General features: G+C 34.8%; 1 protein-coding gene across 3 annotated transcripts in view; it reads right to left on the reverse strand.

Moving 5' to 3' along the window:
• Positions 1 to 241: 241 nt before the first annotated feature.
• Positions 242 to 15640, reverse strand: part of LOC306878860 (protein phosphatase EYA2-like) — a 39897-nt gene continuing 24498 nt past the window's right edge. For 2 of the 3 annotated variants that reach the window (XM_079431434.1, XM_079431433.1), the window contains exons 10-16: positions 14150 to 14239; positions 9541 to 9599; positions 8266 to 8426; positions 4007 to 4121; positions 2901 to 3022; positions 2717 to 2817; positions 243 to 1701 (exon numbers count right to left, since the gene is read on the reverse strand). In XM_079431434.1, the coding sequence (XP_079287560.1) occupies positions 1621 to 1701; positions 2717 to 2817; positions 2901 to 3022; positions 4007 to 4121; positions 8266 to 8426; positions 9541 to 9599; positions 14150 to 14239 (729 nt within the window). In that variant the 3' untranslated portion in view covers positions 243 to 1620. Of the gene's footprint in view, positions 1702 to 2716; positions 2818 to 2900; positions 3023 to 4006; positions 4122 to 8265; positions 8427 to 9540; positions 9600 to 14149; positions 14240 to 15640 lie in introns of all 3 variants that reach the window. The other variant, XM_079431432.1, reaches the window with a different exon arrangement.

The raw sequence follows: 15640 nt of genomic DNA on the forward strand, positions 1-15640 counted from the left end.
TATATATATATATATATATATATATTTAAATTAATTAATATATAATTTACATAAATATTTAATTTTATTTGCCTTATTTAAAATTGGTGTTTAAATGTGCTTAATTGTTATAGAAATGGCATTTAAGGATTTTTCAGTATTCAAAAAGCCTGTGTTTTGTTTATTTTCCTTTTGATTTTAGAGTGAAATTTGAGCTGGATATTTCTTTGTGAGATTCATGCCCTTAAAAAGACTAAATAATAATCTTTCATAACTGTTTATTCCACTTAACACAAGGCAAAAGCCGCTTTATGAAGGAGACATGAGAGTGAAATTAATTTATCTTTATTCTATTATAATAAGCCCAGAAATAATCAACAATAAAACCTTATATACAAATCATAGCGAACAGAAGCGGTTGTGAAGAGCACATGCAGGTCAGAGCGGCACATACAGTACAGTATACAGTATATCAACTTCAGCAAAGTAACAAATATACATCAGGAACAAACCACATGATGTTCAGGCAAACGTCAGAGACACAGGAGGAAAAGAAGTCAGACATTCAGAAGTCAATCATGTCATTTCTTTTAGTACCAATAGCAGGATCACTTGGTACAATACTTTGGCTAATTTCTTGGTTAGTTCACTTTTAAATCACTTCAGGGGTTTCCATTAAAATAAGTGGATTTGCAGTACTTTGTGCTCAAAGGGTGAGGGGTTAGTTTTTCCTGCAGTTTTAGTACAATATCTTCTTTTTAATGCATTTTAATTCAGTTAACATTTATAGAATTATCCTTTTTACGTATGGTGCAATATTCAATCAATTTGGTTCTGATTACACACAATTATATCAAATCTTGTATTTTTTCTCTTCACTTATGAATTTGGTGTTTTTTTATGGAAATGCATATGATTGAATGTTGTAAGAAATGTAATTTTTTTTTAAAATAAAATCTTCTATTTTTACACCCCTTTCAAGCCTTAAAATGGGTTGTTTCAGAACGGCTATGTTCTATAAACATTACAGCATACTGCACACTTTACACTGTATACTGCTTAATATAAAACACCAGTCAACATTATGCCTTGTGATAAACATTTCAAACAGTAGTTTGCTGCATTACTGTCACATGACTTCTAGTTTCATCTCAGAAATAAAAAATAGTTATTTTGAATCCAGTTTCTGTGGGATTTTTTTTTTTTTTCATATTTTGGCAGTCCAAAGAGATGAAGTGTAAAAAAATCAAGTCAAGTGCATTGCATTCTGGGATACCCATGCGTTGTGCTCCATTGTCATCTGGGTTTCTGCACAAACAGAAAATACACACACTGTGCACAGTACTGCATACTGTCGTGTGATAGTATGTTATTCCGAACACAGGCTTTCTGAATCAGTCGCTGATGGGTCTTTGTTTTCAGTGCAGTGCTGTTGTGAAGAAAAGCGAGTGAATGAAAGAGCTGAGCCTCTCAGGTGGAGCGTGAGAAAGAGACAAAAGCGTTTTTCTTGGATTGATTTGAAGCAAACGTTTCCAGTAAGATTGCTGCTCCCTGCTGATTGGTCCTGCAGTTCTTGGCTGGGTCATGTGATTCCTGTGGACCGCACACACAGGTCTGAGGCAGACGGACACATGCTGCCCTCTAAAGGTAATCCAGCTCAAGTGCGTGACTCAGCGCCTCCAGATCCGCCCGGCACGTCACTCTCCAGAACGGCATGTTCTTCTGCAGGACATCACAGCATCACAACTACATTAACGTTTATTTGTCATGGCTGATGAAAATGCAAATTGTCAGTCATGATATTACAAAAAAAGTGACCATTTATTGTCATATTAAATATTTATGTTTACATATATATATATATATATATATATATATATATATATATATATATATATATATATATATATATAAAGTTTAAAATAACTGAAAAGTGTTTTGAGAATAAAGATTTGGATATATTTTGAAAGGATAAGGATACTTTTACATCATTGTTTGTTTAAAAACATGATATTTCAATTGTAATATAAATGATAATTATAAAAAGAGATTACGTTTAAGATAAAAAAATACTATTTAATATAAATATGTAATTTTTGAAAATATTTATTTATAAAAATTAAATAATATATAAATTCCAATATAAAATCACTTTACATATTTTAATAATATAAATGATCATCATAATAAAAATATTATATTACAAACTAAAACCATTATATAATATAATGCAAATATACAATAAAAAAATATTGTAAAATATATTTAAAATATGTATTATTTAAAAAAAAAACACCACTGAATAATATTAAAATCTATTGAATTATAATATAACATTATATATAAATGCTAACTAATAAAAATGACTAAAATAAAGCTACGATTATAACAAATATAATTCAATATAAATATCACATTTTTATAATCATATTATTACAAAAACAGTAATAACTGAATAATACTTACAATATAAAATATATAATGAATTAAAATAACAATTTATTTATAATATCATATTTATTTAAATATTTTATCCTTATTTATTTTAAAACGGTAGTTAATGTTTTTTGTTTGTTTGTTTTTTCCCCCAAAAAGTTCACCTTTGCTAATAAAACGATGCCATGGTACAGTAATACTATGTTTCACTAGAAATGACCAGTAATAATATATTTTGTAATCCCATAATGCATGATTACAGTACTCATTCAGCCTGTGTTTTGGCATTATTCCTTCACACCTTCTTGGCGACCGTCTCCTCCTCGACTCCATCCCCTACGACAACATACACGGCTCTCCTGCCGAACCGCTGGGTCACGCGCTCAAAGCAGCTTTCTTTACCTAGAACAGGCACACGACGTTAACAATTCTGTTTCTAGATCAGGAAAACTGTCTGAAATGCAGCGTTTGAAGAGGCAGCAAACCTGTTTTGGTGGCGCTGTAGATGTTCTCGATGGGAAAAGCTCCTCCAAGTCCGTAGAGAAGCACTTTGGAGAGCGCTGGAATCAGCTGCGTGGTGGTGACCATCACGTTCACACAGTTCGGTCTGTGAGAGGGACAAAAATCATTCTTAAAGGAATACTGCAGTCAGAAATAACAATCTGGTCTGGATTTAGTGGAAAAAAGCTTCATTTGTGTTTACTTTTTCACAATTGTGAGATACAAAATTGTGAAATAAACAGATTTGTGAAATATAATCTCAGAATTGTGAGGTATAAAGTCATAACTGCACAAAATAAGTTCATAATTGCAAAATATTAATTTGTAATTACAAGATAAAAACTCAATTGCAAAATATATAATTGTGAAATACAATCTCAATTGTGAAACATAAATCATATTTGCAAAATATAATCTCATAATTGTGAATATTAACTCATAATTACAAGGCATAACTTAATTGTGAGATATAATCTTGTATTTGTGAAACATACATTCATAATTGCAAAGTCTAAACTGTGAGATGTAAACTTGCAATTGCAATGAATAAAATAAAAATGACAACTGCAAAAAAGTTGCAATTATATTAATTTTTTATTCCATTGTGGAAAAAAAATAATTATGACATGTAAACTTGTTAAAAAAAATCCTATAAAAAGTTGCATTATTCTGTGGTGAAAATAAACTTCCATAGTTTCTATCGTATGACTTCAGAGAACTTGAAATACAGTGCACTATTCATATGGACTATATTTATGATGGTTTTTTGGTTCTTTTTGGATCTTGACAGGTTCTGGTCACTACATAGATTTAATTGAAAAGCAGCTCAGATGTTCTGCTAAACCTCACTTTCCTGTTAAATAAGTAAAATAAGTCATGGGACAGAAATATGTTGACAGTGTGCTTTGCTTGCCAAAACCCATTATGTTTGAGTGACACAAAACTGCTGTGACTTGCTGTAAAGTAAGTCTATTTTTAAAGCAATATTCCAGATTCGGTATCTGTGACGCACCGTGGATTTCCACAGAAGGTAGTTTCTGCTCTTGAACTCTGGAATATTGCTGTGTCGTCATATGTGTGCTGTCCTCACCTGGAGTTGATGAGAGCGAGAGCTTTGAGTGCCTGCGTCAGCCACAGATCCGTCAAAACCTCCATCTCCCGCCTCAGCTGAAGCCACTCTTCCCGCTTCGGACTGCCCAGCAAACCTGCAGAAAAACAGCAACCATGAACCATTCACAAAACCCATCAGACTGAAGATTCATGCAGGAAACAATTCATGAATGTTGCTTCTGAGAATCCAAAAATAACAGTAAGAGATGTCACGAACCGGCCCTGAATTACAGTGATTTTATAGGGTTGTTTGGCACAGAGCGAAGTGGAGTGCGTAAAACCCTCTTAAAACCAGTGTAGCACATGGCCTTGAGTGACTTGCTGCTTTTAGAACCACAACAATAAAATGATGTACAATTAGTTTTTTTCTAAATAATTTCATATTAAATAATATTTAACAAGGTTTCTTGAACTACAGGCACTTTTATGTTCCAGTGTTTAGTTTGTTTATTTATTTAAAACAAGAAAAAAGTAAAAAAAAAAAAAAAAAAAAGTCTAATATGATATTCAACAATAATTTGTTTTATTCTGAACATTTTCATTTTAAAAAATAATAATAATAATTTAAAACTTTTTACCATGACTTAATCAATTATTTTTACTTCATTTCAAAGAACGGAAAATCCATAATAAATATATTATTTCCATATATATGCATTGCATAACTAAATAAAATATATTAATATTAATTATTAATTAATCAATTAATTACATTGCTCTCATCAATAATAAAATGCTATTAAAATATTACTTGCTTCAAGAATTGTTGCAATATTATTATTATTTGCAGCATTTTGAAAGACTCATCCCATCCAGCACATCCTCTGTTTGAATTGAACCCTCAGGTCGGCGGTACAGGACAATAAAAGCCAAAACAAACAGACTGAAAAAAGCACATATTCCAGGGCTGTTGCAATATTAAATGCACACTGAATATAATGTCTCTTTTGTGCAATATTCCATCTTGTTTCTATCTGAACTCTATAATTATTCACATGGGTGTACAGGCGTGGTCAGAATTATTGGCACCCTTGGTAAATATGATCAAAGAAGGCTCTGAAAACAAACCTGCATTATTAATCCTTTTGATCTTTTATTTAAAAAAAAACTCACAAAATCTAACCTTTCATTGAACAATTGAAAATGGGGGAAAATCTCATTATAAAATAAATGTTTTTCTCAAATACACGTTGGACACAATTATTGGTACCCCAAGAAATTCTTATGAGTAACATATCTCTGAAGTATATTCCCATTTATAGTCACAATTTTGAGCACTCCAGGGTGATTATGAACACAAAATTATCCAACCATGGCTTCCTGTTTCACAGAAATATAAATAGGAGGGAAAACAAAGCCCAAATTACCTTAATCACCCATCACAATGAGAAAAAAACAAATAATATATTTCTGATGTGCAGCAAAAGATAATTGAGCTTCACAAATTAGTGAAGTGGCTTTAAGAAAAGAGCTAGAGCAGTGAAAATTCCCATTTCCACCATCAGGGCAATAATTAAGAATTTCCAATCAACAGAAAATGTAATGAATCTGCCTGGAAGAGGACGTGTGTCTATATCGTCCTAATGCACAGTGAGAAGGAGCGTTTGAGTGGATAAAGACTCTCCAAGGACCACAGCTGGAGAATTGCAGAAAATAATTGAGTCTCGGGGTCAGAAAACCTTAAAAGAAAATTGTCAACCAGCACCTACATCTTCCAACCGGACAATAATCCAAACACAAACCTAAAAAAACAACACACAAATGGGTCACTGAGCACAAAACCAAGCTTCTGCTATGGTCTTTCCAGTCCTCTGACCTGAACCTGTAGAAAATGAGTGAGGTGAACTGAAGAGAAGAAGCACCAACATGGAGCTGTGAATCTGAAGGGTCTGGAGTGATTCTGGATGAAGGAATGGTCTCTGATCTCGTCAGGTGTTCTCTAACCTCATCAGGCATTATAGGAGAACATTTAGAGCTGTTAAACTGGCAAATAAGGTTTCAAAAAGTATTGAATAAAAGGGTGCTGTTAATTGTGGCCAATGTGTATTAGAGAAAAACATTTTTCAAAATAATATTTCCCCTCATTTTAAATTCTTATTATCCAGTAAGATTCATTTTCACAGCCTTCTTTGGTCATATTTACCAAGGGTGCCAATAATTCTGACCACGACTGTATTCAAAAACTGCTGCAACTGCGATATGTAAATATTGCTGCTTAAAGTATATATTTGTATTATTTTGCATACATATATTTTTACATATATATTTTACATATATATTTTTGTTTTAACTGTAAATCTTACTGCACAAAATTTCATTGTACTTTTTGTATAATGACAATAAAGATTCTGATTATTATTTCTTGTTACTGTCAACAACAATAATAACTAGAAGCTAAAGCTCGAGATCAAACTTTAAATGTTGGCTTGGCAACGCAAGCCTCAGCAGCCTTGGGGCAATAGAGCCAGAGTACTAGTGTGTCCGGCGTTCTTGAGCTGCCCCGTTGCAAAAAACATACAACAGTATTTTTCCATGAACCCTTGCTGTTTTCTATTGTAATAAAAAGCCTACTAGGCTATGACAACAGCTTCAGCAGAGTTGGCTCGCTGGATGCAAAATAATCTATGCAAGTTTCGTGAAGTATCGAAAATAAAAACGCAACGTGAAGCATAGAGCTGTTTTTCTTTGCAGCGCCTCAGTGCGCTTGTCTGGTATAATATGTGACAGCTCTATGAACGAAATCTTTCGATCTGATCGACAGAATATGGCAAATTTGGACAATTTTCTGAAAATAATGCAGTTTTTCAAGATGCATGTTTCTTGAAGTTATGAGCTAAAGCGTAACAGGACTGCAACCTCTGTTTTTTTTTTTTTTTTTGCTTAGCTTCATGTCCTAATTCTGTTTTATGTGTTATAGCTCTATAAACGAAATGTTTAGATAACATGTATTTTTTAATGAATCTTCTAATCTTCATCTGTGTTTGTCCCAAGAGAAGTGAGGATGAATGCGGTCCGGAGCTGCGCGTTGCTCTGCAGTTAGAGAAGAAAAATCTCACAAGCACTCATTTTATTATGTACTGTGTTCGATCGCTGGAATGTTTTGATTTATACGGCTGTAAAACACATGGAAATGATGTAGTTTGTTGTATGTATTTCTCCTTTCAAACGCAGAGGGCAGCTCAAGAGTGAAATATTAAAAAACATCTCACATGCACTCAATTTAGCTGTGTACTATATTCTTCTTCATGTTTTATGATCAGTCGCTGGTGTGCTTTACCTTAAAAAGCTGAAACGTGCAAATAAACAAGTTTAAGAGGACGCTGCAGTGAGCTCGTGATGTCCGCGCTCCGGGAGCGATCGACACAGACTGACTTCAGTTTCACACAAATCAGCTCACAAACACCTGAATTTAGCTCTTGTTTTGTTCTAATTAGTGGATTGCGTGCAATCTCTGGAATATTTTATTTTAAAAGGCTCTAAAACACATATAAATGCTGCTGTTGTGACTCGTTGATCGGTGCGGTGAGAGTGCTCTTGTCTTTCACACTGTTCTCTGGCCAGACGGTCATTTATTGATGAGCCCTGACCCGGTAATAATCAGATAAGTTGGTTTAGCTTGTCAGGGTGAGTTAAATGTATGTATTTATTTGTATTTTCAACCGATTTCAAACTGATCGAGTCATTCGCCCGAGGGGAATTGCTCCTCTAGGGGCGCAATTTCTCTCAGACAATGCAAGTCTATGGGGCATTTTTCATTTTTAATAATTAATAATAAAAAAAACTATAAGTCTGATCAGTCTGAAAAGATATAGCAACAAACTAGAAATCAGGGCCCAGGTCTCTGCCGAGTTTGGGGCGTGTGGCTTTAAAGCCCTAGGAGGAGATAGGTTTGGAAAACTGACTCTCAGAAGAAAAATAAGAAGTAGTAGTTTAAATAGCATAACAATATGTTGGCTTGGCAAAAATGACTATATTATTACTTTATATCCTTATTATAATTTTGCACCTGGTAATAGTTCTTCATTCTAACTGTACAGTGTTTACAGTTGATGAGTTAATATAGAAGTCAACTGACATGCGGCTACAGCTGTGTGTACTTCAGCTCTTTTACAACGGCTTCCAGTACGATTCGACCAATCAGAAATTGAGAACAGGATCTATCTGTTGTGTACTAGTCATTTCTGACCATAATTATGCTTGTGTTCATAGCTGTGGAATGCTGTGGGTTTCTCTTCTCACCTCCTACATTGTTCTTGTAGGTGTTGTAGATCTCTTTGACGCGGCGGTAGCGGAAGGCCAGTTTCCTCATCCAGTCGACCCCGCCGTGAACACCTGAGCCCAAGCAGAGCGTGCCTCCACCTGCTGGGCTCTGGAAGCCATCCGTGCCAAAGTTATACGTGCTGCAAGTACACACACACACACACAGTCAGCTTCAGATCCGCTCCACACCTCCAAACACCATTTCTCCTGTCACGCTCCTAAAAGTCTGATTAATGTCCATCGTAAAATGTCTGGAAGCAGAGAGATAGTCTGCCTACAAACTGTGATAAGAAACTATAATTTTTGATAACCAGTGTGTCAGCATGCTGTTATGCTAAAGATATAGCTCAATTAAAAATGAAAATTGTGCCATAATTTAGTCATCCTCTTGTCATTCCATAAAAAGACATTTAATAAAACAATGCTCCTTTGTCATATAGCATCAGTTCATATTCAGTAAATAATTAAAAAATCTGTAAATTAAATAAATAACTAAAAATAATAAAAGATCAAATAAAATAAATGAAATAATAGGATATTTACATCATTTAATATATTTACATTATTTAATTCATGTAATTTTTGGAGTGTTTTTGTAAATAAATGATAAAATAATAGATATTTAATAAAACTGTTACGGTGCTTTTTGGAGTATTTTTGTCCTTTTGGAGCTTTTAAAAATATTCCTGTTGTTCTTTCATATAGCATCTGTTCATAGTAAATAAATAAATGAACTGAACAAAATTCAATCTATAAATAATTTTAATTAAAGCACTTCCAAAATCATATAGATGCTTTCATAATACATTTTCTGAGTATTTTTATTCTTTACAAACTTAATGTAAAAAAAATATTCCTGTTGCTTTTTCATATAGTATCAGCTCATAGTAATTCATCTAAAAAACAAAACATATTTTCTGTAAAAATTAAAATTAGACTACTTTATGGCTTTTTTGGAGTATTAATATGGGTTTTGGAATAAAAGGGTGAGTAAATATTGACAGAAATTAAATTTTTAGAGGACTGTTCATTTAATAACTCTGTAGACGTGCTCTTAAACTTGTGATTAATGTCCATCATAAAACGTCTGGAAGCAGAGGGCTTATCTCAAAATTATGATAAAACCAACAATGTTTAATACTCAATATGTCAGCAGCATAAAGTACAGGATCCTTTTACGGCATATAATATCTGTTTTTTGGAAATGCTCATATTGTTTCTTGCTGTGCTAGATGAAGGAAAGCCATACTCTACCTCAAGTCCTGCCCATTGTCATCCGAGGCCACATCATCAATGTGAACTTGGTCGCATTCCTGGGAAATGAAAGGAAAGCAGATACGCATGAGGCGGATATACGTTACAGCCGTGTAAAGTGATGTACTGTGTATAGACAGGTTCACCCACCACCGAGCCTCGGGGAACGATGGTGAGAGCAAGAGTGAAATATTAAAAAAGACGAACAACAAAAAAGCAAAACCAGGCCACCGCGACCCAAGACATCCTGGCGCCTTTAACGCCGGAGGGTAAGATATCAGAAAGATGGCAGACAGAACACATCTAAACCCGATATTGGACGTTAATTAACGCTTTTGTCTTGGCCGGGTTTGTGCGTACTGCTGCCAATATACACTAATTTCGGTGGGCGACACAAGCTGAACATCTGCTCTTTCCTCCAGATCACTATCTAGCGTGCTTCTCCTTGCTGTTTTAGCAACACATGCAAATTTGATCAAAATTTGGATTCGAATTCACAAAAACAATTGCTCAGCCTTCAGCACTGACAAAACACATTCATGCTCTAACTATTGTTTTTCATATTTTCACAGATATGACTCAACATGTCATGTTTATCTTAATAATATCATGTTGCCGACCTCCCACTGACTTCTGTTGTTCTTAAATTACTGCAATTATAACTAGATTTTCTCGTTTTTCTTTTTTTTTAATAGAACTAGACTTTTCACTGTGAAGTTTCTTTTCCAGGATTTTTAATGAATGAAGTTTGTCAATCAATGAACAATTTAAAACAACTGCAATAAAACTAAATCAATAAGATAAAAAACTATAAAACTGCTTTTTTAATAGAAGTCGACTTTCATTGTGTGTGTTATTTTTTTTTCAGGATTTTCGATTAATAAAGTTCAAAAGAACATTTAGAGCATTTATTTGAAATATATATATTTTTATACATTATACATATCTTTGGTATCAATTTAATGTGTCCTTGCTGAATAATAATATTAATTTACCCCCCCCCCCCCCCCACACACAAAACCCCAGTTTCGTTGTAACTATTTTGCTACTCAGATATCTTCTCTACCGAACTCTATCAAACATTAATTTATCGGCGTGTCTATTTACACTGAGTGCAAATAGGCCGTCTTGTTGGCAAAGGCTGTTCAGACTAACTGCGCCCACTAACATGTGATTGGTGTAATCAACACCGCAAAAGACGACTGGTGATCATCAGCTCCAGTGGTGTAGATGCTAAAGCTGTAGTCTTTTTGACACGAAACCTGCCTTTCGCCAAACTTTTTTCCTCCCTTTCCAAATCTCATATCACATTGGAAAGGCATTTATCCCCATTTTAAATAAAAATTAAGAAAATAATTGAAAAAGCATCAGGTAAGGAGAGAGGGTAGGTGTAGGGAGGGCTTTATTGTACATTTAATAATTTGAATTACCATTATAATGTACACTCAATGCATTATTATTGCGTTCTGTACTACAATACTGAGTTGCAGACAGTTGCCAACATTTGCAATAATTAGTATAAATAGCAGAAAATCCTGCTATTTAACAGTGCAAATAGAAACTATAGCTATTTGCACTCAGTGTAAATAGCATATCACTTATAAATACTGCCGTTTTCAATTAGTGTAAATAGAATCCGTTGCTATTTGCACTTAGTGTAAATAGCATCTATTGTTAAGAAAATATGCTATTCTGACAGTGTAAATATTCTCTATTGCTATTTACTGTACACTTAGTGCAAATACCCGCTGCCTTAATTTAATTTATCATAAAATATGACATTTCTATTAAAAATCAATGAAAGATTTAAAACAATTGCAATAATAAAACTAAATAAATGAAAGATAAAACAGTATATAATACAAACTGCTTATGTTTTTTTTTTCTTCTTTTTAATAGAACTAGATTTTCACTGTTTTACTTTCCCCAGGATTTTTGATGATTAAAATCGAAAAGAACATTTGATTTAAAAATATATATATATATATAAATGTCTTTGGCATCACTTTTAACCAATTTAATGTGTATTTACGGAATTAAAATATTTAAAAAAAAGTAAAAAAAAAAAAAAAAACTTTTCAATCACCAGTTTCATTATAAATATTCTGCTACTCGGATACCTTCTCTACCAAACATTAATTAAATTTGTCTGATTAATTAAAGCATTAAATGATCAAGTTAAGCCATTAATCACATGTTGACCCCTGTGCAGTTATTTTGCCCACGGCAGCTCTCTGTTCCCCAGCGGACACGTTTGAATAGACTGAACTCCCAGTGTTTGAATGCTGAATGATGCCTTGGACTGTTTGAGGGCAATTACAGAACAAGAGGGAAGGGGGCCGTGATTAAAACCTGCTCAAGAAATAATGGTGTGTGTGCCCTCCACCCCTGGGCTGTTGTTCCTCCCCGGGACAAATCTTCTTTTCAGTGGCAGCCACACACCCCTAATTAAGACCTCAGATGCTGTCAGGGTTTCTGCTGCACCTCCTCGGAAGCTTTTAGAGAATCTAATCCCTCTTTTCTTCATGCAGAGGGTAAACCGAGGTCTTTCACACACTGACACTGCATTACTGTCAGGTCATGGACTGTTAAACTAACACATAAACAGCCCTAAATTCACTTTTTAAATAAATAATAAATATTTCTTATCACTATGAATATGTGTTTTGCCTTATATAGACTACTATTTAGTCGTGGGGAAGTTGTGGCCTAATGGTTAGAGAGTCTGACTTGTAATCCAAAGGTGGCGAGTTCGAGTCTCGGGCCGGCAGGGATTGTAGGTGGGGGGAGTGTATGTCCAGCGCTCTCTCCATTCTCAATACCACGACTGAGGTGCCCTTGAGCAAGACACCGAACCCCCAACTGCTCCCCGGGCGCCGCAGCATAAATGGCTGCCCACTGCTCCGGGTGTGTGTTCACTGCTGTGTGTGTGTGTGTGTGTTCACTGCTGTGTGTGTGCACGGTGTGTGTGTGTTCACTGCTGTGTGTGTGCACGGTGTGTGTGTGTTCACTGCTGTGTGTGTGCACGTTGGATGGGTTAAATGCAGAGCACGAATTCTGAGTATGGGTCACCATACTTGGCCGTATGTCACGTCACTTTCACTTAAAAACAAAAAAAATAAAGTTTTGTGTCGGTAAGCTTTTTTAATGTTTTTTTAAATAAGTCTCTTTTGCTTACCAAGGCTGCATTTATTAGATCAAAATACAGTAAAAAAATTGTGATTTATTATTACAGTTGAATATAATTGTTTTCTATGTGAATATATTGTAAATTGTAATTTATTCTTGTGATGCAAAGCTGAATTATCAGCATCATTACTCCAGTCTTCAGTGTCACATGATCCTTCAGAAATCATTCTAATATACTGATTTACTGCTCAAGAAATATTTCTGATTATTATCAATGTTGAAATCAGTTGTGCTGCTTCATTTTTTGTGGAAACTGTGAAACATTTTATTTTTCAGGATTATTTGATGAATAGAAAGTTCAAAAGGACAGAATTTATTTGAAATCAAAATCTTGTACAGCATTATAAATATCCTCTGTGTCACTTTTGATCTAATTAATGCATCCTTGCTCAAAATTATACAATTCATTTAAAAAATAGTTTGAAAACCTTTAAATAGTAATCTATCTTAAATATATGTAGTCTTTATGGTGAATTATTAGCCTCATTAGCTGTTTCTTTGCATAATTGTGACAAACCACACAGCCAGTTTCTGCAGCTGCCACAAAACATGAGGATACAACATGATTTCTTCCTCATATTTTGTTCTAGCTGGTTTAATGTGAGAAATATTACACATTTCCTAGCAGGAACTAATTTAAATATGATGAAATATAATGCAGCAAGGACGACTGCTGTCTTACTGGCAGCTGAAAACGGTCTCAAATTAGTAAACAAAATTAACAAATGGAGACATGAGGGGCGGGGAATACGCAGAGCTTTATGATTGACAGGTGTTCTAGAGAATCGTAGTGAAGATTCCTAACAATAAGAGAAGTTTGCTATGTGGCTCTCTGGAATACTTGATTATGATTGGCCAGTTGCAACATTCTGCAGTAAATGTTTTATTTATGAATTGACCATGAACATTTGTGCTAGTTTTTTCTGTCAAGGAATAATAAAAAAAGAAGGTAAATATGAGTTTATACCTCACAATTCAGGCCCTTTCCTCAGAATTGTAAGTTATAAGGTTATAAAATTTGTATCAGAATTTTGAGTTATCACATCTTTTTTTTTTCCTGTTTAGCTTGTAATTGTAAGTTACTAAAAAAAAGTTTATATGTCACAATTTTGGAGTTCAGTTCTGCTTTTTTAATGCCACTGAATAAAAATAATAATTGCAAGTTTATATCTCACAATTAAGACTTTTTTTTTAAAGGTTTCTTTTTACATGTGAATGTTGCAATTGAGTTTAGTTGCAATTCTGACTTTTTCCCCCTGAAAATTATGAGAAAAAAAGTCAGAATTGTACAATAATTACTTTTTTGGTTAATTTTTTTTAGCCCATGCAGAAACAAGCTTCCATACATATCCCTCTGCTCTCTTTTTTCTTACAATATAACCTAATCAATTGATTTAGTTGATTCTGATGTTTCGCTCACCTCCAGGTCGTTGAAAAACAGACGTGAATCTGCTAAGTTGAAGATCATCTCCTCCATCCACAAGCCCAGAGACACAGCCTTGCCAGAGTCCTGGATCAAAACACAGAAAGCACGTCAAATTAGTTTTCATACCTGGTTTGAAGTGACAGGTGAGGATTGCATTATCTCAGTCAGAGAGGGAGTGTGTGGTGCAACAGGTTTTTGTCCAACAAGAATTCTGATCACAGTGCTTTCAATCAGAAGCGTGTCAAACTGCTTCTCTTTGTCTTGTTTTCTCTTCATGTTGTAGGTGAAGCTAACATAAGCTAAGGCATTGTGTGCTCCCGTTCCATGCCCGCTTCGTAACTAGCCGCTAACTCCTCCGTTTGGCAGCGGATCAAGCTGTAGGTGTCAGCCAGAGGTTAGTGCCAGATTAACCGCAAAACATCTCTTCCTCTACACCTAATCATTGTCAGCACAGGAGCTGCGAGTTTGTCCTGCTTTAATTAAGATAATAACCTGTAATCTGCCGTCATGAATGGACGACTTTATTACAGGTGGCAGTCAAACACAGAATAATAGATGTACCTCTTTAGAATTACGACTGAACATTTAAGAATGAGCTCATGCATTAATGTACAATCAAAACAATGGGAAAATATTTCAAATGTATTTATTTATCTATAGATAATCTGGAGCATAGTGTGCACATTAAGATGTTCCGTTATAGTGTAAACATACTGAGCAAGGATAAATCACATCCTAATGGGAAAGAGCCTCCAATAACCTCTGACATTCACCTCAGCTTAAAAACATATAGCAAACGGGCGTCTTTCAACACCCTGAGAGGTTCTGTTCGCAGTAGGTCGAGTCTTGCTTCTGGCCAATCAGCCCAAACAGGCTGTTTACAGTGATGAGCTTAAAGTACGTATATAAAAAAGTGCGTTAAATATCCTGTTACTTAAAGATGCGAAATCCGAGCCAACGCAACTGCGGCTCTTTGTCTGACCGTAAGCGGCTTTGTCGTGACACACATCAAACTTGTTCCTATTTAACTCCAGCCCAATTTCACTTTCATATGGATGTTTTCTTTGATTTGCTATCTCCAGTGGATTCCTGCCGCAGTAATAAGCTACTCTGGAGTCTTTTTCCTGGATCTGAAATTAGACACATTAGTCACGGCAACATTTCTGCAGTCCTCAAAAATAAAAGGTCCAAAGATCTGCGTGCTCGAGGCGGCCAGGCGTTTCTCAGAGTCTCTTATGTGTCACGTCAAATCTGCAAGGGATCGTGGGAATTCAAAATAGATTGCAGGCCAAGAAAAAGAAACATGACCATTGTTTCCTCATCAGCTGCCTGGAGATTGCGTAGAAGTTCATGAGCCGTCAATCAAACCAGAGCGGCCAAATAACAAGTCTGGAGCTGAAGGAGCATCGTTATATCTTTCACTGTTCATTTAGTTCTTCCGCATTTACTGTCTGACGACGTTACTCTCAAACAGCTGTGGAACAT

This window comes from Barbus barbus, assembly GCF_936440315.1.
Source record: "Barbus barbus genome assembly, chromosome: 13".
Lineage (NCBI taxonomy): Eukaryota > Metazoa > Chordata > Actinopteri > Cypriniformes > Cyprinidae > Barbus > Barbus barbus.